This window comes from Salmo salar, chromosome 25 (genome assembly GCF_965601325.2).
Source record: "Salmo salar chromosome 25, fSalSal1, whole genome shotgun sequence".
Classification (NCBI taxonomy): Eukaryota; Metazoa; Chordata; class Actinopteri; order Salmoniformes; family Salmonidae; genus Salmo; species Salmo salar.
Genome location: NC_138315.1, coordinates 26,180,493 through 26,208,389, shown reverse-complemented (window position 1 = coordinate 26,208,389; position 27,897 = coordinate 26,180,493). Strand labels below are relative to the sequence as shown.

Below are 27,897 nucleotides of genomic sequence, written 5' to 3'. Positions count from 1 at the left end.
TTGGAAATATTGGTGAGTGTGTGAACGTCTGGCTTACGTTTTTTCATGCTGATCTCAAATGACTGTATAGGTTACTTGTCTTAATGCAATTTTGTGGCCTGTGAATGCCAATTGGTTTAGTGTATTTGAAACTGTGGTTCATGAGTAAGCTTTATACTAGCAATGGCATTATCATGTAATTTACAGGTCATGATCATCATCATTACATAACACTTTCTTTATTTTACTTATGAGTCTCTCCATATGTAGCCTAATACAATGTCCTTGTAATTGAAAAACACCCTGAACTGTCTGTCTGCTCCAATGATATTGGCCACAGCACCTGCTAACTGTAGCCAGCCGGATTGGGCAGTCACACTTTCATATTGGAATAGGCCACACACACACACATGCACGCGCACGCGCACACACACACACACACATTTTATGCTATTACTCATTTACAAAACCTCCAGCCATTTGCAGATGTTGGATGTATCACAAAAATCCCACTTTCAGCAGCTATTCTTGAACATGCAAATAGCCTCAACTCTCTCTGCCTTCAGATACAGTTGGCTGCATCCAGTTGGGTGATAAACAGGAACCTCTCTCAGAAACGTATTGTTGTCTCATGTAATGTCAAAAATGAGTGAGCCCATCACTCTTAATGTAGCATCTTAAACACCTTCACGATTAACCATTTGCACATATTTGAACAGCAATTCAAAGAATAACTTGATATTCATATTTAACAATGTGTTTGGGAGGGGTTCAGATACAACACAGTCCATGTAGTGCCACTCTGTGTCTTGACAGGGGAAAGTATACTCTTGTCTTGCCCCTCGGATTGCACAATACATCAAAGCATTCACCTGTCGCTGTCTCTCTCTCTGTTTCTCTGTCTCTCTCCCAACTCAATCTATCTCCCCACACCTAACCTCCCTCTCTCGTCACTCCACCTGTTTCCTGGCAGTGTGCCAGGGGGCAGGGAGACGGAGGGAGAGAGGCAGAGAGAGAGAGGAGAAAGGAGAAGAGGCCTTTCATCTAGAGAACGCCATTCCAACCAACTCCCTACGCCACAGAAGAGTTCCTAACATTCCTTTCAACCCTCAGGTAGTGTAATATTCCATTCAACCCTCAGCTAGTGTAGTATAGGCAGGCTGAGGGGATTCATACAGCACTACTACATACTATAGCACTGCATAGGGAACTACAGTACACCTAAATGTGCCGTCTACACTGACTGGAGGAGGGTAAAGAATTAATTTAGCCTAACAAAACAGGAAGTGAAAATTAGAAAAAGGTCAAAAGAGAAAAAAAGAGACATGGAAAGAGTGTCTGAGAGCATTGACAGAAAAAGAGAGAGAGATACAAAGGGCTCTATTTTAACAAACTTAACGCCATGGTAAATCTGGTACCGCTATAAGTCCGGGGAAATATTTATTCTATTTTCACAACCAGAATTATGTGCGCAGTAGCTGGCGATGGCGTGAAAGAGCTGGGTTTTGATTTTTTTAAATGTTGCGGGTATGTCGAGGGTTGACACCTCACTGGCCAATCAGAATATGCTCCATGGTTAAATATGTGGTTGCTTCAAGTTGTCTATTTACGGTTTTCATGTATTGCATTGTACTCAACTCCAATGTTGATTGTTAGTCCGTTATAGCCTAATTCGTTAAATAGCCCGACCCATATCTGCTAAATATGTTAAACATGGTAAATATGTTAAACACAGACAAGGCAACTTAGACTATGGATGGTTTTACGCACATCCAACCTTTTCAAATGCGCTGGACAAAGATCCAATATAAAGAGAAAGGGGGAATATCCACTCACCATTATAATGCTCCCAAATGAATGTTTTACAAACACCATGGAACCATCTTACAGATCATATTTGCACTTCTCCAGAAATAGCAGACATAATTGCATTGCATTCGAGCCATGTACAGAACATATTTACACCCCTTGACTTTTTCCGCATTTTGTTGAGTTACAGCCTAAATTTAAAATTGATTCAATTTAGATTTTGTTTCACTGGCCTACACACAATACCCCATAATGTCAAAGTGGAATTAAGTTTAAACCCCTACGTAAAATACTTTGTAAAAGCGCCTTTGGCAGTAAGTCTCTGAGCTTTCCATACATGGATTGTGTAACATTTACCCATTATTATTTTCTAATTTCTTCAAGCTCTGTCAAATTGGTTGTTGATCATTGCGAGACAACAATTTTCAGGTCTTGCCAGGGATTTTCAAGTAGATTTAAGTCAAAACTGTAACTCGACCAGTCAGGAACATTCACTGTCTTCTTGGTATGCAACTCCAGTGTAGATTTGGCATTATGTTTTAGGTTATTGTCCTGCTGAAAGGTGAATTAATCTCCTAGCTTTTGGTGGAAAGCAGACCTAACCAGGTTTTCCTCTAGGATTTTGCCTGTGCTCAACTCCATTCCATTTCTTTTTCATCCTGAAAAACACCCCAGTCTTTAAGGATTACAAGCATACCCATAACATGATGCAGCCATCACTATGCTTGAAAATATGGAGAGTGTTACTCAGTAATGTGTTGTATTGGATTTACCCCAAACATAACACTTTGTATTCAGGACAAAAAGTGAATTTCTTTGCCACATTTTTATTAGTATTACTTTTGTGCCTTGTGTCAAACAGGATGCATGTTTTGGAATATTTTTTATTCTGTACAGGCTTCATTCTTTTCACTCTGTAAATTAGGTTAGTATTGTGGAATAACTACACTCCTAGAAAAAAAAGGTGCAATCTAGAACCTAAGAGGGTTCTAGAACCCTTTGAAGAACCCTTTTTGGTTCCAGGTATAACCCTTTTGGGTTCAATGTAGAACCCTTTACACAGAGGGTTCTACATGGAACGAAAAGGCTTCTCCTATGGGGCCAAAGTCACCAATGGCCTCATGGTGAAATCCCTGAGTTAGGAAGTATGCCTGAATCTTTGTAGTGAAAAGTAGACATTGAATATCACTTTGAGCATGGTGAAGTTATTAATTACACTTTGGATTGTATATCAACACACCTTGTCACTACCAAGATACAGGCGTACTTCCTAACTCAGTTGCCGGAGAGGAAGGAAACCGCTCCGTGATTTCACCATGAGGCCAATGGTGAATATAAAACAGTTTCAGAGTTTAATGGCTGTGATAAGAGAAAACTGAGGATGGATCAACAGCATTGTAGTCACTCAACAATACTAACCTAAATGACAGAGTGAAAAGAAGAAAGCCTGTACAGAATTAAAATATAATCAAAACATGCATCCTGTTTGCAATATGGCACTAAAGTTAAACTGCATAAAATGTGGCAAAGAAATGAACTTTACTAAGTTATGTTTGGGACAAATCCAAGACATCACTGAGTACCACTCTTTACACTGTCAAGCATGGTGGTGACTGCATCATGTTATGGGTATACTTGTCATTGGCAAGGACTAGGGAGTTTTTTTTAAAGAAAACTGAATAGAGCTAAGCACAGGAAAAATAAGATAGGAAAATCTGCTTCAGTCTGCTTTTGAAAAGACACTGGGAGACAAATTCACCTTTCAGCAGGAGATTAACCTAAAACACAAGGCCAAATATACACTGCAGTTCCTTACAAAGATGACATTGAATGTTCCTGAGTGGCCAAGTTACAGTTTTGCCTTAAATCGGCTTGAAAATTTATGGCAAGACTTGAAAATGGCTGTCTCTTCTCTTAAACTTGATAGAGCTTAAATTTGTTTTTAAACAATAATGTGTTTTTATTGTACAATCCACGTATGCAAAGCTCTTAGAGAATTACCCAGAAAGACTCACAGCTGTAATCACTGCCAAAGGTGATTCTGACATGAAATGATTCAGGGGTGTGAATAATTATGTAAATTAGATATTTCTGTATTTCATTTCCAATACATTTGCAAAAATGTCTAAAAACATGTTTTCACTTTATCATTATCGGGTGCACTGTTGGATCTAGGAACATGAGTATTTCGCTACACCCGCAATAACATCTGCTAAATATGTGTATGTGACCAATAACATTTTATTTGAAGACGGGTGAGATTTTTTTGTATCCATTTTGAATTCAGACTGTAACACAACATCATAAGTCAAGGGGTATGAACACTTTCTGAAGGCACTGTATATTCTCAACATAAGTTTGGTTTTTAAAACCTTTTACTGCAGTGGGCTAAATCAAGGTCACACAGAGTGTTTCTTGGATGTGTTAAACAAATTAAAAGTATACACCTCACACACATGATTATGGGCTTTAAATTAAAGACAGCTGAAACATGTCAGAAATAATACTTTTTTAATTTAACCTTTATTTAACTAGGCAAGTCAGTTAAGAACAAATTCTTATTTACAATGACGGCCTAGGAACAGTGGGTTAACTGTCTTGTTCAGGGGCAGAACGACAGATTTTGACCATGTCAGCTCAGGTGTCACGCCCTGGACATAGAGAGGGTTTAATTCTCTATTTTGGTTAGGCCAGGGTGTGACTAGGGTGGGCATTCCTTGTCCTTTTTTCTGTTTTGTATTTCTTTGTTTTGGCCGGGTATGGTTCTCAATCAGGGACAGCTGTATATCGTTGTCTCTGATTGGGAGCCATACTTAGGCAGCCTGTTTTCCTTTGGGTTTTGTGGGTGGTTACTTTCTGTTTAGTTCATGTTCCTGACAGAACTGTTTAGCTGTCGTTCGTTTTCTTGTTTTGTTGAAAGTGTTCCATTAAAGGTTAATGATGAGCACTCACCACGCTGTGCCTTGGTCTACTCCTTGCAACAGCAGTTACAGAACCACCAACCACAAGAAGACCAAGCAGCGTGGTATGGAGGAACAGAGGGTTATGGACTCCTGGACTTGGGAGATGATTTTGGATGGAAAGGGACCCTGGACAACACCTGGGGAGTATCGCCGCCTGCAGTGGGAGTTCGAGGCAGCGAAGGCGGAACGGCGATACTGGGAGGAACAGGCAAGTCAGCTACAGGAGCCTGAGAGGCAGCCCCAAAACATTTTTTGGGGGAGGCACACGGGGAGTTGGGGTAAGTCAGGTTGGAGACCTGAGCCCAACTCCCCGTGCTTATTATGAGGTGCGACGAATCAAGCAAGCACCCTGTTGGCTGAGTTACGCACTGGGGTAAGTCAGGTTGGAGACCTGAGCCCAACTCCCCGTGCTTATTATGAGGTGCGACGAATCAAGCAAGCACCCTGTTGGCTGAGTTACGCACTGGGGTAAGTCAGGTTGGAGACCTGAGCCCAACTCCCCGTGCTTATTATGAGGTGCGACGAATCAAGCAAGCACCCTGTTATGCTGAGTTACGCACTGTGTCACCATTGCGCAGCTATAGCCCGGTGCGGTCGATACGAGCTCCTCAGCGTTGCCGTGCTAGAGTTGGCACTCAGCCAGGGAGAAGTGCGCCGGCACAGCACATCTGGCCACCAGTGTGTCTCATAGGTCCAGCCTACCCTGCGCCTGCTCTACGCACGGCAGCCATCATTCCCCAGCACAGCCCAGTTCATCCTGTGCCAGCGCTTCGCCCGTGCCGGGCTACAGAGACAACTCAGCCAGGACGGGTGGTGTCAAGCCTACGCACCAGATCTCCAGTGCTCCCCCACAGCCCGGTCTATCCTGTGCCTGCTCCCAGAGCCAGGCCTCCTGCATTTCTCCCCAGCCTGGTGAGTCCTGTGCCTGCTCCCAGAGCTAGGCCTCCTGCATGTCTCCCCAGCCTGGTGAATCCTGTGCCTGCTCCCAGAGCCAGGCCTGCATGTCTCCCCAGCCTGGTGAGTCCTGTGCCTGCTCCCAGAACCAGGCCTCCTGCATGTCTCCCCAGCCTGGTGAGTCCTGTGCCTGCTCCCAGAGCCAGGCCTCCTGCATGTCTCCCCAGCATGGTGAATCCTTTGCCTGCTCCCAGAGCCAGGCCTCCTGCAGAGTCGCCCGCCTGTCCGGAGCTGCCAGAGTCGCCCGCCTGTCCGGAGCTGCCAGAGTCGCCCGCCTGTCCGGAGCTGCCAGAGTCGCCCGCCTGTCCGGAGCTGCCAGAGTCGCCTGCCTGTCCGGAGCTGCCAGAGTCGCCCGCCTGTCCGGGGCCCGCTGCAAGGGTCCCCAGTCCGGGGTCAGCGGCGAGGGTCCCCACTCCAGAGGCGCCACCTAAGTGGGCCAAGCCGAAGGTGGAGCGGGGTCCACGTCCCGCACCAGAGCCGCCGCCGTTAGGAAGGCCCACCCGGACCCTCCCCTTTAGAGTCAGGTTTTGCAGCCGGAGTCCGCACCTTTGGGGGGGGGGTACTGTCACGCCCTGGCCATAGAGAGGGTTTTATTCTCTATTTTGGTTAGGCCAGGGTGTGACTAGGGTGGGCATTCTATGTCCTTTTTTCTATGTTTTGTATTTCTTTGTTTTGACTGGGTATGGTTCTCAATCAGGGACAGCTGTATATTGTTGTCTCTGATTGGGAGCCATACTTAGGCAGCCTGTTTTCCTTTGGGTTTTGTGGGTGGTTACTTTCTGTTTAGTTCATGTTCCTGACAGAACTGTTTAGCTGTCGTTCGTTTTCTTGTTTTGTTGAAAGTGTTCTATTACAAGTTAATGATGACCACTCACCACGCTGCGCCTTGGTCTACTCCTTGCAACAGCCGTTACATCAGGGAGTCGATCTAGCAACCTTTCAGTTACTGGCCCAACGCTCTAATCACTAGGCTACCTGCCGCAAATAGAGTTGAAATGTACTACATTTTGACTTTGCATCCCAATAGGATACTTTATATATATATCACAGAAGACTGAAATATAACAAAATCATTTGACATAGAAACACCAGATTTTCTGCATAAAATAAATAAATAATGTTTATTAATTATGAAACTATTAAAAAGTATTAATAAAATTCCACCCATGAGGCCACTAGGTCATTTGACTGCAGGAAAGGGGAACTCAAATTAAAGGGAAAACAATCAATATATATTTTTTAACAACAACAATATTTCTAAATAGGATCGGGTCAGAAGCAGAATATCATAAATCTCTCGTTCCATGAGCATAAAGCAATGTGTGCACACTGTAGGCCTAATGGCTCTTCCCTGGAGCCATGGATGTTTTCCTATCCATTGAAGATAGTTTATTAAATAGTGTACATGTAGCCTAGCCGATCTAGTTGTTTTTACTGGCTTCAACATGGAAATACAGGTAACTGCCAAAATAATGGAAACACTTGAGTAAATGAGGGATAAAAAGTATATTGAAAGCAGGGGCTTCCACACAGGAATGGTTCCTGAGTTAATTAAGCAATTAATGTCCCATTATTCTTAGGGTCATTAATAAAAATGCTGGGCAGGCCATTATTTTGGCTACCATGGCTATTCCCCCATACAATGACAATGTCCCCATCCAAAGGGCATGAGTGGTCACTGAATGGTTTGATGAGCATGAAAACTATGTAAACCATATGCCATGGCTGTGTCAGTCATCAGATCTTAACCTAATTGACCACTTATGGGAGATTCCTGAGCAGCAACTGACTGCGTTTCCATCCACCATTAACAAAACACTAAATGATGGTAATTTCTTGTGGAAGAATGGTGTTGCAACCCTCCGATAGAGTTCCAGACACTTGTAGAATCTATGCCAAGGTGCATTGAAGCTGCTCGTGGTGACCCAATGCCCTCATAAGACACAGCCTTATTCTAAAATAGATTCAATAATTTTTTTCGCTCATAAATCTACACACAATACCCCATAATGACAAATTGAAAACAGGTTTTTAGAAATGTTTTCAAATGTATTAAAAATGTAAAACAGGAACAGGGAGGTGACCAAGAACCCGATGGTCACTCTGACAGAGCTCCAGAGTTCCTATGTGGAGATGGTAGAATGTTCCAGAAGGACAACCATCTATGCAGCACTTCACCAATCAGGCCTTTATGGTAGAGTGGCCAGACGGAAGCCACTCCTCAGTAAAAGGCACATGACAGCCCGCTTGGAGTTTTCCAAAAGGCACCTAAAGGACTCTCAGACCATGAGCAACAAGATTCTCTGGTCTGATGAAACCAAGATTGACCTCTTTGGCCTGAATGCCAAGCATCACATCTGGAGGAAACCTGGCACCATCCCTACAGTGAAGCACGGTGGTGGCAGCATCATGCTGTGGTGATGATTTTCAACGGCAGGGACTGGGGGAGACTTGTCAGGATTGAGGGAAGATGAGCAGAGCAAAGTATGGAGAAATCCTTGATGAAAACCTGCTCCAGAGCGCTCTGGACCTCAGACTGGGGAGAAGGTTCACCATCCAACAGGACATTGACCCTAAGCCCACAGCCAAGACAAGGCATGGATGGCTTCGGGACAAGTCTGTGAATGTTCTTGAGTGGTCCAGCCAGAGCCTGGACTTGAACCCGATCGAACAACTCTGGAGAGACCTGATAATAGCTGTGCAGTGACGCTCCCCATCCAACCTGAGAGCGCTTGAGAGGATCTGCAGAGAATAATGGGAGAAACTCCCCAAATACAGGTGTGCCAAGCTTGTAGCGTCATACCCAAGAAGACTCAAGGCTGTAATTGCTGCCAAAGGTGCTTCAACAAAGTACTGAGTAAAGGGTCTGAATACTTATGTAAATGTGATATTTCAGTTTTTACATTTATAATTTCTAAAACCTGTGTTTGCTTTGTCATTAAGGGGTAATGTGTGTAGATTAATGAGGAAAAAAAACAAACAATTTAGTCAGTTTTAGAATAAGGCTGTAACGTAACAAAATATGGAAAAAGTCAAGGGGTCTGAATACTTTCCGAATGCACTGTACATGTGAGTACTTCTAAGAGGACAACACTAGAGATGAGGTTATACTGTTGTCTGTCCCGGATCTCAAAGAAGAGGCAGGAGAGAACACAGAGACAGAGGCCTATGACGCAGAGATAGGAAAGTGGGTTACAGTTAGAGCAGGGCAGTGTTTTTCTGGTCTCCCCATACTGTATCTCTACAGATAACAGACAGAGTTCCTCTCTGAGGAGACGTGAGCTGAGCAGGTTATAGGAACAGCATGTCCTGGGTGCCTAACCACAGCCCTTGTCTGTCTGCACAAAAATCCCCAGATAGATGCATCCATCCAACAATACAAAACCCTGTCAGGGTTAGATATTAGTGGGTCTGTTGCTAATCTGTCACAAAAACTTAGACACAGGTCAGACCAAATCATGCTTTAAGTTACATCGAGACAGGCTGGTTCTATAGCATCAACATAGTATGGACTATTTTAGAAGTTATTGAAACCAGGATAAATACTAAGGAGTAACCACAGTAATAAAACAGTTATAGGAAGCATGGACCCAAGACAAAGGGAATAGTGAGACAAGGAGAAAAAAGAGGAAGAGGATAAGAACATAGAGGAAGAAACCAAAAAAGAGAGGAGGTAGAGGAGCTGACCTGAGTGTGTGCGTAGGTGGCCTGTAAGTGCGTCACGACGGCGGCAGGCGTAGCTGCAGAAGGGGCATTTGAAGGGCTTCTCCCCCGTGTGCAGTTTGATGTGTCTCAACAGATTGCCCTTCTGAGTGAACGACACGCCACACTGGTTACACTGGAACGGCCTATCACCTGAGAGGGGCACAGGAAGTGTTACACTGGAACGGCCTATCACTTGAAGGGGCACAGGAAGTGCAGGCGCTCATCTCTCACTCCCCCTTTTACATGTAGCCAGAAAAGCAACACACAATACCCACAGACCACCAGCCACCTAGTCTTGAGTTTTCACTCGGCTAATGGACCGAACAAACTTGATAAAGACGGAAATGGAGGTTCACAGCTACTCAACAGCAATCAACACATTGCAATGGTAAAACATGGTTTGATTGGTAAAGGCAAGCAACACGCCTTAGCTGAGAACGTTGTAACATCTCAAATAATGCAGAGAATATATTTCTAGGAGGATTGTCAGTGGGTAGAAAAACACTAAAGTGTGGTGCCTGACGTGTGCTGTGTACAATTGATACATTTGAACTATGGTCTACTGCTACTACAGTAATAGTGTCTGGAGTGTGGCGAGATGAGGTGTTAGATCTCCACCCTAATAGCTCTGCTCTGGGTCTCTTCTACAGCTCCCTCTCTCACCACAGAGTAGGTGTAGAAATACAGTGAGTTTTCATCCTTCACCAGGCGCCCTGTAGGGCTGTATGTGTTCTACCCACAGATACACAAACACCACCAACACCACTAAGTTGGTATAAGTTAATAAGGTTTAGTGTGGCCGTCAACGTCTTTTCAGATAGTAAATGGTTAAGACTTAAGGAGTCTTACAGTGTGTCATAAAATCTTCCATTGTGTTAAAGTGCTGTACATCTTTAATACCAGCTTTACCATGGAAGTATGTTTGTCTGTATCTATGCAAAAAGTTTGCCCGGTTCACCAGTAAATGACAGTAGTCTCATCATCATCTTGATGATCGTCTCTTGATCTGCGGCCGAACGTTTGGAAAAGTGAAATGTTATCCTAAATCTGTGAAGACCGAGGCACAGTAATGGCGTCAGTTAAGGGCTCGGGAACAGGTTGTGGAGGATTCCTGGGATGTTATCCATGAAAATCATTCCAAGGCTAAACTATTGTATTCTACAAAACAGCAAAGCTCTCACACCCGTAGAAACAATTTCTGACTCACAGATTTTTTTTTAAATCATAGGATGAGTGACGTACAATTGCTTGAGTCTGTAAAATTCATATCTCATAGGGAGCTACAACGTGAAGTATAATGTATTCATCATTTATTAACGTATAACTAATGGGTTTTTGCAGTTTGTTAGATGTTAATGGTAAAACATTGACAATCCTTAGATACATCAGAGAGTATTGAGTCATTGTTGATCAATATAAAGTACATTAGGTTTGGGCCATATACTGTGAAAGGGACATAAGGGGTAACAACTTTAGAGAAACATTTACCATTGGGCAGCCGAGTTCCTGGGTCACATGACCCATCTGACCCAGGAACCCCATCCTGTAGGTTGTTTGGGCTGTCAATCATGGGCTCTTCCAATCCCGATTCCTCTTCCCCACTTTGTCCCATATCCTCAGCTGTGGTCCTCCTGTCCCTTTCATCTTCTGTCTCTTCTTCTTGTTTGATGGTGTGTTCTGGAAGAGACAGGTATGACCAATCCAATTACAGTTTTTCAGACAATCACATGACAATCACATGACATGGCTTTAGTGGATGATCCTTGTTCTTCCAGTAAGAGGTGCAGTGGCTCTAGGTTACGAGTCTAAACCTTGTAAATCTGTTTCTCTTTGAAAGTAAACATCCATTGATTGGAACAAGTTCATCAAATCTGCATGTTATTTCCCCTGGAGAAATAAGTAATATAATGATGCTCAACATAAATTGCCAAAGTTAATGCTAACCCCTAGAGGCGGGGACTCACCAAATCTGACAAAAATATTGTTAGTTATTGGTATGTTATTGTTAATAACATGCCATTATTTTTTTATTTTACCTTTATTTAACTAGGCAAGTCAGTTAAGAACAAATTCTTATTTAAAATGATGGCCTACCCCGGCCAAACCCTAACGACGCTGGGCCAATTGTGCGCCGCCCTATGGGACTCCCAATCACGGCTGGTTGTGATACAGCCTGGAATTGAACCAGGGTCTGTAGTGACACCTCTAGCACTGAGATGCAGTGCCTTAGACCACTGTGCCACTCAGGAGCTCAATTATTTCTGTTATCTATTTTAAACCTGAGACTTCTGGAATGTACACAGTAAAGTAGTTATGTGGAGAAAAACGGGGTTAGTCCCAGAAGTGGACGGGCGATACGTGACTTGGTCTGAACATTAGAGATTTGTGGAGGGAGAGCTGAGAAACAGGCTGGTCTAGTTCCACTCAGTCCTTGGCAGGGCTGGGGTCAATTCTAATTGAAGGCAGTCAAGTAAACTTAAATAACAATTCAAAATTGAATACATTTTTTAAATCTATTTTCATTTTATTTTTAATTAAAATCACTTCCTGAATTGACTGCCTTTGATTCGAATTGACCCCAGCCCTGGTCCCTGGGGAGGAGGAGGAGGAGGAGAGGAAGAGCGGAGTGCTGCGGCCAGGTGCTTCTTAGCCCCTGTGGGTTTCGATTTGACTGGCACTGGGAGACTGGCTGGATGGCTTGATGGGGGGGGGGGGGGACTCTGACTGACTAAAGGCACAAAGGCCTCAACTCTACTGGGTTGGCCACCAGACTCTCAGTATCCCTCATCCGACATTATAGGGAGACTGACACACAGACACACAAATATGGCCCAGATACATACTCCTCCAGTCTGGCTTTAGTAACTTTTGACTCTTGAGTCACTAGGGACACACACACATAGCCACAGAATAATTAGAGATCGTCATCTCCCACACAACTTTTGAAGGTACAATATGCAGAAATTGTCCTGCTATTTCCTGGTTGCTTAAATTCAAATCGTTTTCCTAATTTCAGTTTGTTTGACAAAACAAGCAATCTATTATGTAGAGAATCGTGGTACCATCTAAAATATATTTTCAATAACCAAGATTATTGTATTTTCAGCCGTTTAAAACTGGTGTATAAAACTGAAAGTAAAAGACACAAAAATAAAACTTAAGAACGGGACGCATAGAAACAGCACACATAGAACATATCTACCGCTTCTTAGACTTACGTTCAATGGAAATGACAGATCTATCTCACGTTTCTATGTGAATTTGGTCGAGTTACCCAAAAAGTAGTATTTTGCAGCTTTAAGATTCTGGTATGCTTAGCATATACGTAGGGACCTTAATCTTGAACATTTGGAATTTGTTTTTTTATTAGGATCCCCATTAAGTGTTGCAGAAGCAGCAGCTACTGTACTTTTCGTGGGGTCCACACAAAACATAAAGCATGACAAAATACATAACTCTATTAGACAAGAACAGAAACACACATTTTAAATAAGAACAATAGAACACATTTCTTTCCTGTACTGCATATGCATATAACATATTCATATACAGCATATACAGTACATACAAGTTTTTAGGTCATACAAGGTCAGAGGCATCATGCCGTGAGAAGGAGACTTCTTGAATTCCTCTACAGTAGTCTGAAGGAAAACCTGATACGGACGATAATCATAACCATCCAGTCAAGCCTGTTTGTGATTTGTGACTGAAACCATAATCATAGCGTAGGTATGGAAGGAGCCAGAGCAAAAACCCCAAACCTCTCACATCCATATAATCCACCTCCTGACTGTCTCTTCAGGCTCCTAGGCTCCATTAAAGGGTATTTTGGCAATAAGGCCACTTACAGTTTCTACGTCCCGAGAGTCAGATGAACTCGTGAGTACCATTTTTATGTTTGCATCCAGTATGAAGGAAGTTAAAGGTTGTATGAGCCAATGCTAACTAGCTTAGCACAGAAACTTGAAGTCTTCCTTCATACTAGACCAGGCACTTGCACAGATGGAGCCCTAGGTGTGCTGGAGCACCTGCCCCTTTGCCGAACAGTTTGGGCAACACGTTAATATGACCCATCTATGGAAAGATGAGACTCTCACGAACACGTACATGTTTTTCTCTAGGACACCCACAAGCTTCCCAAGACTTGTCTGAAGGTAGCCTGGTACCAGTTCAAATGTTTGTGCCTAAAAAAAGGGGTTAAATATGTTTCAAATATATATATAAATAAGTTCATGATCTTTCCTATATCTCTCAGACACAAACTTCGTTTAGATTTTTTTTTACCATCTGTTTTTCCATGTATGAATCTTTTATTCAACCTGTTTCGATGAGTTAATAGCAATAAGACCAAACTCAATATTTCATCCAACATTTATTTTATATACAAGTGGAGTGTGGCGATAGCTAGGGTTGACTGTGTACTTATTGCATTAGGGTTGACAACAACATTTACTGTGGTGATTGCTATAGGGTTGATACTAGGTCATGGTGAATGCAATAGGGTTGACAATAAGTCATGGTGATTAATAAAAGGTTGACAATAAGTAATGGTGACTGCTATAGGGTTGACACTAAGTCAAGTTGATTAATATAGAGTTGACACTAAGTCATGTTGATTGCTATAGGATTGACACTAAGTAATTGGGATTACTATAGGGTTGACACTAAGTCATTGGGATTGCTATAGGGTTGACACTAAGTCATGTTGATTGCTATAGGGTTGACACTAAGGCATTGGGATTACTATAGAGTTGACACTAAGTCATTGGGATTACTATAGGGTTGACACTAAGTCATGGGGATTGCTATAGGGTTGACACTAAATCATGGTGATTGCTATAGGGTTGACACTAAATCATGGTGATTGCTATAGGGTTGACACTAAGTCATGGGGATTGCTATAAGGGTTGACACTAAGTCATGGGGATTGCTATAGTGTGACACTAAGTAATGGTGACTGCTATAGGGTTGACACTAAGTCATGGTGATTGCTATAGGGTTGACACTAAGTCATGGGGATTGCTATAGGGTTGACACTAAGTCATGGGGATTGCTATAAGAATTGACACTAAGTCATGGTGACTGCTATAGGGTTGACACTAAGTCATGGGGATTGCTATAGGTGTGACACTAAGTCATGGTGACTGCTATAGGGTTGACACTAAGTCATGGGGATTGCTATAGGGTTGACACTAAGTCATGGGGATTGCTATAGGGTTGACACTAAGTCATGGTGATTGCTATAGGGTTGACACTAAGTCATGGTGATTGCTATAGGGTTGACACTAAGTCATGGTGATTGCTATAGGGTTGACACTAAGTCATGGGGATTGCTATAGGGTTGACACTAAGTCATTGGGATTGCTATAGGGTTGACACTAAGTCATGTTGATTGCTATAGGGTTGACACTAAGGCATTGGGATTACTATAGAGTTGACACTAAGTCATTGGGATTACTATAGGGTTGACACTAAGTCATGGGGATTGCTATAGGGTTGACACTAAATCATGGTGATTGCTATAGGGTTGACACTAAATCATGGTGATTGCTATAGGGTTGACACTAAGTCATGGGGATTGCTATAAGGGTTGACACTAAGTCATGGGGATTGCTATAGTGTGACACTAAGTAATGGTGACTGCTATAGGGTTGACACTAAGTCATGGTGATTGCTATAGGGTTGACACTAAGTCATGGGGATTGCTATAGGGTTGACACTAAGTCATGGGGATTGCTATAAGAATTGACACTAAGTCATGGTGACTGCTATAGGGTTGACACTAAGTCATGGGGATTGCTATAGGTGTGACACTAAGTCATGGTGACTGCTATAGGGTTGACACTAAGTCATGGGGATTGCTATAGGGTTGACACTAAGTCATGGGGATTGCTATAGGGTTGACACTAAGTCATGGTGATTGCTATAGGGTTGACACTAAGTCATGGTGATTGCTATAGGGTTGACACTAAGTCATGGTGATTGCTATAGGGTTGACACTAAGTCATGGGGATTGCTATAGGGTTGACACTAAGTCATGGTGACTGCTATAGGGTTGACACTAAGTCATGGGGATTGCTATAAGAATTGACACTAAGTCATGGTGACTGCTATAGGGTTGACACTAAGTCATGGGGATTGCTATAGGTGTGACACTAAGTCATGGTGACTGCTATAGGGTTGACACTAAGTCATGGGGATTGCTATAAGAATTGACACTAAGTCATGGTGACTGCTATAGGGTTGACACTAAGTCATGGGGATTGCTATAAGGTTTGACACTAAGTCATGGTGACTGCTATAGGGTTGACACTAAGTCATGGGGATTGCTATAGGGTTGACACTAAGTCATGGGGATTGCTATAGGGTTGACACTAAGTCATGGTGACTGCTATAGGGTTGACACTAAGTCATGGGGATTGCTATAGGTTTGACACTAAGTCATGGGGATTGCTATAGGGTTGACACTAAGTCATGGGGATTGCTATAGGGTTGACACTAAGTCATGGGGATTGCTATAGGTTTGACACTAAGTCATGGGGATTGCTATAAGGTTGACACTAAGTCATGGGGATTGCTATAGGGTTGACACTAAGTCATGGGGATTGTTTTAGGGCGACACTAAGTCATGGGGATTGCTATAAGGGTTGACACTAAGTAATGGGGACTGCTATAGGGTTGACACTAAGTAATGGTGATTGCTATAGGGTTGACACTAAGTAATGGTGACTGCTATAGGGTTGACACTAAGTCATGGGGATTGCTATAGGTTTGACACTAAGTCATGGGGATTGCTATAAGGTTGACACTAAGTCATGGGGATTGCTATAGGGTTGACACTAAGTCATGGGGATTGTTTTAGGGTTGACACTAAGTCATGGGGATTGCTATAAGGGTTGACACTAAGTAATGGTGACTGCTATAGGGTTGACACTAAGTAATGGTGATTGCTATAGGGTTGACACTAAGTAATGGTGACTGCTATAGGGTTGACACTAAGTCATGGGGATTGCTATAAGAGTTGACACTAAGTCATGGTGACTGCTATAGGGTTGACACTAAGTCATGGGGATTGTTTTAGGGTTGACACTAAGTCATGGGGATTGTTTTAGGATTGACACTAAGTCATGGGGATTGCTATAGGGTTGACACTAAGTCATGGGGATTGCTATAAGGGTTGACACTAAGTAATGGTGACTGCTATAGGGTTGACACTAAGTAATGGTGATTGCTATAGGGTTGACACTAAGTAATGGTGACTGCTATAGGGTTGACACTAAGTCACATTATCCACTCCACTGAGGTGATATGATTGACAACTTCCATCTATCTTCCAACACAGACCACATAGACTTCTGGAGTCCTGCTATTGTTAGCAATGACATGGCAATCTCTGTAACAACATGGCAGTATTTTCTTAAGCAATATTTCCCCTTTTATCTTTTAGCCTTGTGTGAACTGAAAGAGCTCCTCTTTTACTAACACCATGACATTGAATTTATCCTCCAGAGCTGTATCCTGGCAACATGGAGCTAGCAGATTGAGGGGTATTGTAGGTGGGGTATACACATGAAGAGCTCGCCACTCTCTGTCGAAGCTGGCTGAACTTGAGATGGTTGCTGCGACAACAGCATTTTATAGAACCCAGATAAATAAAATATAAAGAAACTCCCGAAGCATGACGGGTCATGTTACCAAGGAGGAGAAACTACAGTAGGTATCCAAGCTAAGTGAAAAGTGCTATCATAAGCTAATCTGAGTAAGGATACCTGTCCCATACCTGGCTGTGTATTGAACACCTCATAGTTTACATTACTCAAGGGTCAGAGATCAAGAAGGTCAAGAAGAGCCACCCATAAGGTATTTTGCTAGTAGAACTGTAGAGGTATTTTGCTGAAGTGAATGAAAAAATACTTTAAAATGCTATACCATACTAATAGTTTGATTCTAAACATAAGTGTATAGGCAAACATGTTTTGTAGTTTTGTACACACTGACACAACTGCTTAATTTCAGTGTTGTGTTACAAAAGTGGTGTCATGGCGGAGTGGTGTTAGGCAACCTCTGTGTCGGGATGACACAAGCTGTATCTGTGAGAGTCTCTCTCCCTCTGACACAGATCTAGGACCAGGCTACTAATACTGGGGGATGCTGCGGGAAACAACTTCCCTTTTCTGGTTCAGCCACCTCATGGTGACATGTCTGAGGACAATGAGAAGAATGGCACCATGTCTCAGCTCTTCCTATTTCTGTTCATTTAAGGGAAGGGAACTACGCAAGACCCTTCAGATAAGACATACATTTCTGATGACACTTTGATAAAAGAAAATAAACTGTTTCTTGACGTGTGTGTGTGTGTGTGCGTGTGTGTGTGTCTGTGTGTGTGTGTGTGTGTGTGTGTGTGTGTGTGTGTGTGTGTGTGTGTGTGTGTGTGTGTGTGTGTGTGTGTGTGTGTGTGTGTGTGTGTGTGTGTGTGTGTGTGTGTGTGTGTGTGTGTGTGTGTGTGTATCCACTCACCAGTCGGTGAATAAGGACCCTGGGGCTGCTGTGCGTTGGGTGTGTTTGCCGACAGGTCCACCAACATTCTAGAGTTCTCTGTCTTCTTGGGAGAGCAGTCTCCGTTACCTGGGTGACAGACAGACAACAAGAGAGCTGGGAACATCGCATTGCACACCATTGCACTGCACAGTATACATATACAGTACATACTGTACATACAAACTCCATCTCTCCAAATGTCATGACATCCTCACATAAATGCCTTGAGAGGTGTCAATTGTAGCAATCACACCATCTAAAAAAAAGTGTAAAAATGTCTGATTATACGCGGAGATACTTAGCTAGGGGATCATTTAATGCTGTATTTCACACTTCTAATTCATAACAGGAAATCATTCTGTACCACTTTCAGTAGCAAACAGATGTTCTGTGGATGATCTGCCAACCAGACCCAGCACTTGCTTAGCTTCTAGGTGCTAACCAGTACAGTACCAGAGTGCAAGGTGGTATGGCTCCTGTCTGCCGGCTACTTTTTCTATCAGCCTCGTGTCCTCTCCATACAGATCAGATCAGATTGCGGCCTGTCAGCACCCTCCCTGACACAGGCAATGCCATGGGATAGCTATAGCTGTGGGTCCTGTCCTGTCCACTCAGAAGGAGAGCTGTACAATCCCTTATCCCGTTACAGCCTGGCCCCAGCACAGCCTCTCAGACAATACAGCAGCAGCAGCAGCAACACCACAGCACCCCCACTGACCCAGGTGTCAAATCCCACAGGAGCCAGACCACAGCAAAGACAACACGGTACCAGGTAGCACCTGGGAGTATTTTGTTAATATAGGTTTACAGGAAAGTACCTGAAAGTAACAGTCTAACAGTTAATCTTCGCCAAAGCTTTTCTCATGGAAGCTAAAACAAAATGCTTGTATTTTATGTGGTGTTACATTGTTGTGATTGGCTGCTGCTGAGTGAGACACACTGGGAGTTGTGGTCCATGACCATGATGACACAATCCCTGGGTCTGGTCTCCGATTGCACGCCATGCTGGGGTTGGATGAAATCTCAGGTGACTGACAGGTGGCTATCCAATGGCAGTGGTGTCTGTTGTAGAGATAGGGGTGGCCCAGATTTGTCATGAAGGATTTTCCATTACTGTGCTAAGTGTTGACGCCTTGACGGCTGCCTGGCAGCTCTGTAGGGCCTCTCAGGTCAGGTAAAGGCTCAGTGTGTCTCAAAGGTGGTGTGTACTCGTAGCACCTGAATGTTGATGTTCATATGTTTTATGTACTTGTAATTATTACTGAAACCCTTAAAGGCATTTCACTGAAACTGGTTTCAAAGACGAACTGTGGTAGGACTTCTTATATACAGTATACACACTTGCTAACCCTAGGAAACTATTTTCCACCTTCTCCTCCCTCCTTAATCCTCCCCCCTCCCTCCTCCCTCTCTGAGGACAACTTTGTCAACCACTTTAAAAAGAAGATTGACGACATCCGCTTTTCATTCACTCTTATTCACTCTTATTCATTCACAGCTTATTGAGTCCACTGGTCGCACTCACACATAACTACCCCACGCTTTGACCTCTTTCTCCCCTCTCTCTCCAGATGAAATCCTGTGACTAGTGAGGTCAGGCCACCCAACAACCTGCCCGCTCGACCCCATCCCCTCCTCCTGTCTCCAGACAATCTCTGGAAACCTTTTCCCATTCCTCACTTCCCTCATCAACTCATCCTTGACCACTGTCGCACCCCTCCTCAAGAAACCAACACTTGACCCCTCTGACGTCAAAAACTACAGACTGGTATTACTTCTTTATTTTCTTTCCAAAACACTTGAGCGTGCCGTCTCTGACCGTCTCTCTCCCTATCTCTCTCAGAACCATCTTCTTAACCTGTTAGGGCTAGGGGGCAGCATTTGCACGTCTGGATAAAAAAAATGTACCCGATTTAATCTGGTTACTAATCCTACCCAGTAACTAGAATATGCATATACTTATTATATATGGATAGAAAACACTCTAAAGTTTCTAAAACTGTTTGAATGGTGTCTGTGAGTATAACAGAACTCATTTGGCAGGCAAAACCCTGAGACATTTTCTGACAGGAAGTGGATACCTGATGTGTTGTATTGACTTTAAACCTATCCCATTGAAAAACACAGGGGCTGAGGAATATTTTGGCACTTCCTATTGCTTCCACTAGATGTCACCAGCCTTTACAAAGTGTTTTGAGTCTTCTGGAGGGAGATCTGACCGAACAAGAGCCATGGAACGATGATGTCCCATTAGACACCTGGCGCGCGAGTTCATGTTGGGTACCCTCGTTCCAATACGTTATAAAAGAGTATGCATTCGTCCACCTTGAATATTATTCATGTTCTGGTTAAAAAAGGCCCTAATGATTTATGCTATACAACGTTTGACATGTTTGAACGAACGGAAATATATTTTTTCCCCTCGTTCATGACGAGAAGTCCGGCTGGCTTAGATCATGTGCTAACAAGACGGAGATTTTTGGACATAAATGATGAGCTTTTTTGAACAAAACTACATTCGTTATGGACCTGTGATACCTGGAAGTGACATCTGATGAAGAGAATCAAAGGTAATGGATTATTTACATAGTATTTTCGATTTTAGATCTCCCCAACATGACGTCTAGTCTGTATCGCAACGCGTATTTTTCTGGGCGCAGTGCTCAGATTATTGCAAAGTGTGATTTCCCAGTAAGGTTATTTTTAAATCTGGCAAGTTGATTGCGTTCAAGAGATGTAAATCTATAATTCTTTAAATGACAATATAATATTTTACCAATGTTTTCTAATTTTAATTATTTAATTTGTGACGCTGACTTGACTGCCGGTTATTGGAGGGAAACGATTTCCTCAACATCAATGCCATAGTAAAACGCTGTTTTTGGATATAAATATGAACTTGATAGAACTAAAAATGCATGCATTGTCTAACATAATGTCCTAGGAGTGTCATCTGATGGAGATTGTAAAAGGTTAGTGCATCATTTTAGCTGGTTTTATGGTTTTGGTGACCCTGTCTTTGACTTGACAAAACATTACACACAACTCTTGTAAATGTACTGTCCTAACATACTCTAAATTTATGCTTTCGCCGTAAAACCTTTTTGAAATCGTAAAACGTGGTTAGATTAAGGAGATGTTTATCTTTCAAATGGTGTAAAATAGTTGTATTTTTGAAAAATTTGAATTTTGACATTTATTTGGATTCAAATTTGCCGCTCTTGAAATGCACCTGCTGTTGATGGAGTGCACCACGGGTGGCACGCTAGCGTCCCACCTAGCCCATAGAGGTTAACCCTAACCAGTCAGTCTTCAAGACAGGTCACTCAACCCAAACTGATCTTCTCTGTCACGGAGGCTCTCCACACTGCCAAAGCTGAATCTCTCTCCTCTGTTCTCATCCTCCTAGATCTATCCGCTGCCTTCGAAACCGTGAACCATCAGATCCTCTTCTCCACCCTCTCAGGGCTGGGAGTCTCAGGCTCTGCACACTCTTGGATTGCATCCTACTTGGCAGTCTACTCCTACCAGGTGATGTGGAGAGGATCTGCGTCTCTCACTACTCACTACTCTCACTACTGGTGTCCCCCAGGGCTCGGTTCCAGGCCCTCTCCTCTTCTCTCTATAAACCAAGTCACTCGGCTCCGTCATATCCTCACATGGTCTCTCCTATCATTGCTATGCAGATGGCACTCAACTTCTTTTCTCCTTTCCCCTTCTGACACCCAGGTGGTGATATGCATCTCTGTGTGCCTGGCAAATATCTCAGGTTGGATGTCAGCCCACCACCTCAATCTCAACCTCAACAAGACGGAGCTGATCTTCCTCCTGGGGAAGGCCTGCCCACTCCAAGACCTCTTCATCATGGTTGACAACTTAATGGTGTCCCCCTTCCAGAGTGCAAAGAACCTTGGCATGACCCTGGACAACACCCTGTCGTTCTCTGCAAACATCAAAGAATCTCACTACAATACAACACAGTCCACTACAATACCATGGTACTTGCCTATGGAGCAGCAAGATGAACTGCCACTCCATACCTTCTGGCTCTGCTCAAGGGAGGGCAACTCCCACTCAGTCCAGTCCAAGCTTTTCTCTGTCTTGGGACCCCAAGGACAGCAGATACCCTGCCCCTCTTCTGAAAACATCTGAAACCCTACATCTTCAAAGAGTATCTTAAATAATCCCACAGCACCCCCCCTCGCACCCCTTCCTCACACCTCCCCCCACCAAAAATAAATAAATTAATAACAATAATTAATAAAGTATTTAGTGAACTAACACTCACACTTAGCTCTGAAATGTTTTTTGTTGTTGTTGTACTTTTACCCTTTTTTCTCCCCAATTTTGTGGTATCCAATTGCTAGTTACAGTCTTGTCCCATCGCTGCAACTCCCCTACGGACTCGGGAGAGAGGAAGGTCGAGAGCCATGCGTCCTCCGAAACACGACCCTGGCAAGCCGCACTGCTCCTTGACACGCTGCTGCCTTAACCCGGAAGCCAGCTGCACCAATGTGTCGGAGGAAACATTGTCCAACTGGCGACCAAAGTCAGTTTGCAGGCACCCGGCCCGCCACAAGAAGTCACTAGAGCGTGATGGAACAAGGAAATCCCGGCCGGCCAAACCCTCCCCTGACCCGGACAATGCTGGGCCAATTGTGCCCCGCCTCATGGGTCTACCAGTCACGATCCCAGTTCTGTAGTGACGTCTCAAGCACAGCGATGCAGTTCCTTACACCACTGCGTGACTCGGGAGGCAGATATCTACATTATTGACAAAAAATGTACTTACTATGACTGTGATATGTGGTTGTCCCACCTAGCTATCTTAAGATGAATGCACTAACTGTAAGTAGCTCTGGATAAGAGCATCTGCTAAATGACTCAAATGTAAATGTAATGGTTTGATACAGTCATATGTGTGCACTCAAACACACTCACTTGTTTATCATCTGCCATTCCTCATACAATAGTTACAATTGCAGCTCGCAGCTCGCTGCCCCCAAAGTGATGCATGCTGGAACCCGTGGGCCAGGTTGAGGAGACAGTGTATGGCCACATCAGCGACTGGGGCCAACAGCACACACACACACACACACACACACACAGTCTGCTAAGTCAGAATCAGAGCTTTGATTCACACCACTTGTTAGCTGACTCAATACTGTATTTACCACCACACCATGGCCCAGATGACTTGTATAGACAGTGGAGGCTTCATTGGAAGAAGACAATGGATTGTTCCATGTGTTGGCGTTGCCAAAAGGAAAATAAAATGTATGAAAATGACAAAGAGAGAACAAGAAATCATGATATAGGCTACCGTGTATATGATTTTTCTTATCAGACATGTTAGTTACTGCAGGTTGTCTTATGAAGTGAGATTGAGAACGTGTTGTGTTAAACTATCAGCAACAAGTGGTTGGCTGGTTATAAAAATGCCATAATTTCTGAGTGGGAGGACTATAATGAGCCACAGAAACAGGAATGACACAAAGTAAGAACGATCAAGGGTTGGAACTGTGCAGGATTTCTCCCCCCGGATGACAGAGTAACTATGTTGTGGCTTGTTGGAAACACACAGGCTGGAGCAAGGATCTGGTTTTTCCTGTCAAACTCTCAACCTCCGGACCTTCCCTCTAGACTGTGAGAGAACTCATTCACCAACTTGCCTACGAACATGTTAGTGGAGATATGGCAGTATACTTCAAGCATTAACCAAAATAGATGTGTATCAGCGATGTGAATGAAAGCAGAAGGCACTATATCCTACTTCATCCTACTTTTTTCCTTCACACTATAACGTTCATGTTTTTGACCACTCATCCCAAACCTATTACCAACAAACACAAGAAGGAGTTGTCAAACTCCAGATTGTCAGTATGTTCTATCAGTGGGAATCTGTGAAGGGGAATGTAAAGAGGAGGGAAGTACCACTGTCTACCTGGTACAGAACCACCCTACTGATGATAAGACATCTCTAGGAGAGCGAAGTTGTCAGGATCGTTTTACAGGATCAGAACACATGTAGCTTGTGAAGGAGAAGGAGGTTGGGAGAGGAGAGGGGATACCTCCTTCTCCTAGCAGGACTGTCCGCCCCTGCTCCTACACCTGGTCCATCTGCCCAATATCCCTGTAGGCCTAGGCCTCTCATCAGGGAACCAGAACAATATAACATCTACAATTTCTTTGGATACGGACGGATATGCTTCAAACGTGATTAGAAAGACCAGTTTGTATAAAACCATAAAATGACAATTGAGAGACACATCCAGCATCTGCAATGTGAAACAGGATCTCGCTAATACAACTTTTCAAAAGTTTAAAGAATTAGAATAGGTCAGGAAGCTTCAGGTTAGAGACATTGAAGAGTTGACTTACTTGCAGAATATCCATCAGTTGCCTCTGTTTCCATAGTCGGTGGAGAGCTTTGGGTATCAAAAGAAACAATAAATTAGAAGAGCACTTGAGCTGAACCACGATGCTTACTCACTGGGCACACAGAGGTTGAATCAACTTTGTTTCCACATCATTTCAATGAAATGAAGTTGAACCAACTTGGAATAGATGTAGATCCTAACCTCTTCTAAATCCTTATGAAATCATCCATATTATACTGTTTGTTTGGAGTGATTTTTTTATTTTTTACGCGATCATTGTACATTTAGGCAACACTTCATAATACATTTAATTAATAACCCATTATGAATGATAATAAATATTTATAAATGCTAAAATAGCCAAATTAGAGGATATTTTAATTTTGAAAAAGGCAATGATTAATTTGCGATATTTCACTAATATTTTACGATAAAGGTTGAGTGAAAATACATTAAACTCATTATGACTGATACAATTATACGATGTATAAAAATGATACAGTGTTCAAATACAACTGAAGCCGAAAAGTTCACACCACCAGTTTATTGTCTCGCCACATAAAACTCTATGGTTCAACTCCCCCAAAAGCAGCCTTTGAATAGAATGAAGTGGCTCATTGAAAGTTGCACTGTTAGAGAAGTAACACATATATTCAGCTAAAACTATAATATGGGCTATACATGTACATGGAGTGAGAACACACACTGCAGTTCTAGTAGTTTCACGTCCTCTGACAAAGGCCTTAAGCTAAAAATAAATATGTCTGAGAGAACAGTAGTGAGGTGCAAAAAAAAACCTGGCCAACCTAATGTCTGCTATCAGTATCAACGGAAATGTAGTAGACATGTATTATCTGTTGGTGGTTCACATGAAATTGTGTAGTATTGATGTTTGATGCACAAGATAATTATGACCCACAAGAGGAGTACAGCTTCATAGTGTGACCCCACAAGAGGAGTTTGTCCTCATAGTATGACCCACAAGAGGGCTAAGCCCTCATAGTATGACCCACAAGAGGGCTAAGCCCTCATAGTATGACCCACAAGGGGGATAAGCCCTCATAGTTCAGTTAAAAAAAAAAAGAAACCCAATCTTGAGGACTGACAGAGCAAAACATTTTCTACTAGGAACTAGAATACAAATGTCAACATTTTGGCAAATGTCTTGTAAATGATTACCACTTCTTTCTACATACAATACAATAAAAATCACACAAGACATATTCATAATCAGTCAATAAAAAACGGCATGCACTTACATTTTCCCTAGTAATTGACTCTTCAATAATTTGGATATCTACTAGCCTACAATGCAAACGATTCATACATAAGACTAAGAGCCATGATATGTTTATATTTTCTCTTGAATTTATAGTCAGTCATACATGGGTAGACTAGGCTATTCAAATACATAAATACATAACAGTTGTTTTAGTGATAAGCAACCTAAGTTATTCGATTAATTCCATCAACATAATTTACCTTTATATTTTTGACAATTGAAATTAGAAGTGCTTCATCTGCAATAAACGGAAAGCCCATAAGAAGTATTTTCACCAGCGATCCGCGCCTCCGTGGTGGACACCTGTCTCTACAAACGCTCCGCCGTGCACGTGTGTAGGCTTACTGACAGCCCAAGATCTCCCTTCAGTTTAAGAAAAACTATATGGGTTGATTTTTTCTCTCATTTATATTATATGAATCAAGGCATTTGATTGACACAATCGGCCGTCCCCTGTTATGACATGAGCAATCAAATGGGATACACTGTCAATGTGTCGATCAATCGCTCCTAAACAGTACGCAGAGGGAGCATCGTCGAAGTTGATATATTGCGTCCAGATAAAACAATTATGAAAAGTTATTATGAACGTATTACAAAGTTACATAACCTTGTCTTTTAAGGATGGTAGCCTAATCGTTTTCAGTGCATTATAATGTGTAGGATGCCTGTAACTTGATAAATTGACAAAATATTTGATTGGACATTACCTTTTGTGTCTCCCCTGTTCAAGTGATAATCAGTGATCTTCGTCAGCGGAAGTTGCACCTCTTAAAATTCAAATGCAAATGCTCAGTAGCCTAATATGTTTTTGGTAGACAATAACAAACAAAACAATGAGGGGATACTCTCCTCCAAAAAAAGTGGGATGCCCCCCCAAAAAACTTCAGTTGAGTATAACACTGTCCTGTCCTGCATACAACCTGAATAAAGTTCAGGAACAGAGCAGTGCACTCCTCAATAAGTAGCTTTGGTAGTTACTTCCTCTGTGCTGAACTAGACCGTCAACTTTTCCACCTCAAACGTGACCCCCGCACACACCTTCCCTGTATCCTACAGTATTCTATGAAGTACACTTTCATAAGCCTAAATATGGCCACGTCAACATTTATAGACTGTGTATTACTGGATGTTGTTTTTACTACAGCAGCAATGAGGTCGAAGACTCAACTTGTTTTGAGGCTAAATGAAATAAAGAACGAGGGGATAAAACTGGATCCACCGGTTCCTGAGGAAGTAGCCATAGAAAAGGAGTAAGGAGCAGCCTATTTTAAACCGAGGGGGGCTAAGGAATCAGAAAAGCATACGTAGGATATTCAAAAGGTATTGGATGAAGTCGGAGTGAGTGAGTGAGTCAGTAGGCAGTCCCTGAGAGATATGCCAGATAACATGCTGTCTCATACTAACCTGCCAAAATATTCACAGGTGCCGTGAGAAATACATTTCAGTAGAGACAGAACGTCTCCTCAACTATAGTGCCCATTCAGTCTAATTCAATTAGGTTTACATAAGATGATAGAGTGTCTCTCTTGGCATTGCTGTTTGGGGGAAAAAAAACCATTTCGAATGGTGTCATAGAGAGTTCGCAGAACCCCCCACTCCTGCATCAACAGGTATCGGATCACGGTTGAGTCGCGAGCCGTCTGGCTTTCATACGTGAGACCCACCTGTCTCGCTGGATGTCGTGGAGACAGCAGCACGCATTGCATTGTCTGGATGAATCAATGGTCGGATGTTGAGCGTTTATCCACGGGCATATTTTATATGTCATTATAGCAGAGTAACCGTTATCCTTGTAGGCTAAATATCATCACTGAGTTGCATTGGTTTTCTTTCTTTCTTTACCTTATAAACGCAGGAGATTGAATAATGCCACCACCTATGCTCGGAAATTAGGACTAGCCAACACATTTCACCCATAGGAATATCTTTCTTGGATCACACTGTAACATATTACATTAGTGGCGCAGGCAGCAACAGTTAATCCGCCGATACTTCCTCCATATTAGAAAGAAAAGCAGACGAGTCCGCGAGTGTCTATTCTGGGAACTTGGTCTAACACAGAGAAACGGATCTCTCTCTCTCTGACTGCCTGTCTGTGTTCGGCAATCGATTACAGGACTTCACAGCCTGTTTCTTTGGCATATAACATATTGACATTACATTTAGCTAAAATAACACTAACACATTTTGATTCTGAGTAAATGGTGAAAACAATGATTGAATAGGATACAATAGGATGATAATAATAATAATAGGGGAGTAATAAAGCGATACTGCTACTTAA

The 27,897-nt window shown here is 42.8% G+C and overlaps 1 protein-coding gene across 3 annotated transcripts in view; it reads right to left on the bottom strand.

Moving 5' to 3' along the window:
- The window catches only part of ikzf2 (IKAROS family zinc finger 2), a 34,503-nt gene extending 6,890 nt beyond the window's left edge, over positions 1 to 27,613 (bottom strand). Inside the window, exons 1-5 of one of the 3 annotated variants that reach the window (XM_014173735.3) lie at positions 27,278 to 27,613; positions 24,330 to 24,376; positions 17,928 to 18,035; positions 10,899 to 11,087; positions 9,393 to 9,560 (exon numbers count right to left, since the gene is read on the bottom strand). In XM_014173735.3, coding sequence (XP_014029210.2) covers positions 9,393 to 9,560; positions 10,899 to 11,087; positions 17,928 to 18,035; positions 24,330 to 24,376; positions 27,278 to 27,381 — 616 coding nt within the window. In that variant the 5' untranslated portion in view covers positions 27,382 to 27,613. Of the gene's footprint in view, positions 1 to 9,392; positions 9,561 to 10,898; positions 11,088 to 17,927; positions 18,036 to 24,329; positions 24,377 to 26,320; positions 26,765 to 27,277 lie in introns of those variants that run through there. The other 2 variants (XM_014173737.3, XM_014173736.3) reach the window with 2 other exon arrangements.
- Positions 27,614 to 27,897: the final 284 nt, after the last annotated feature.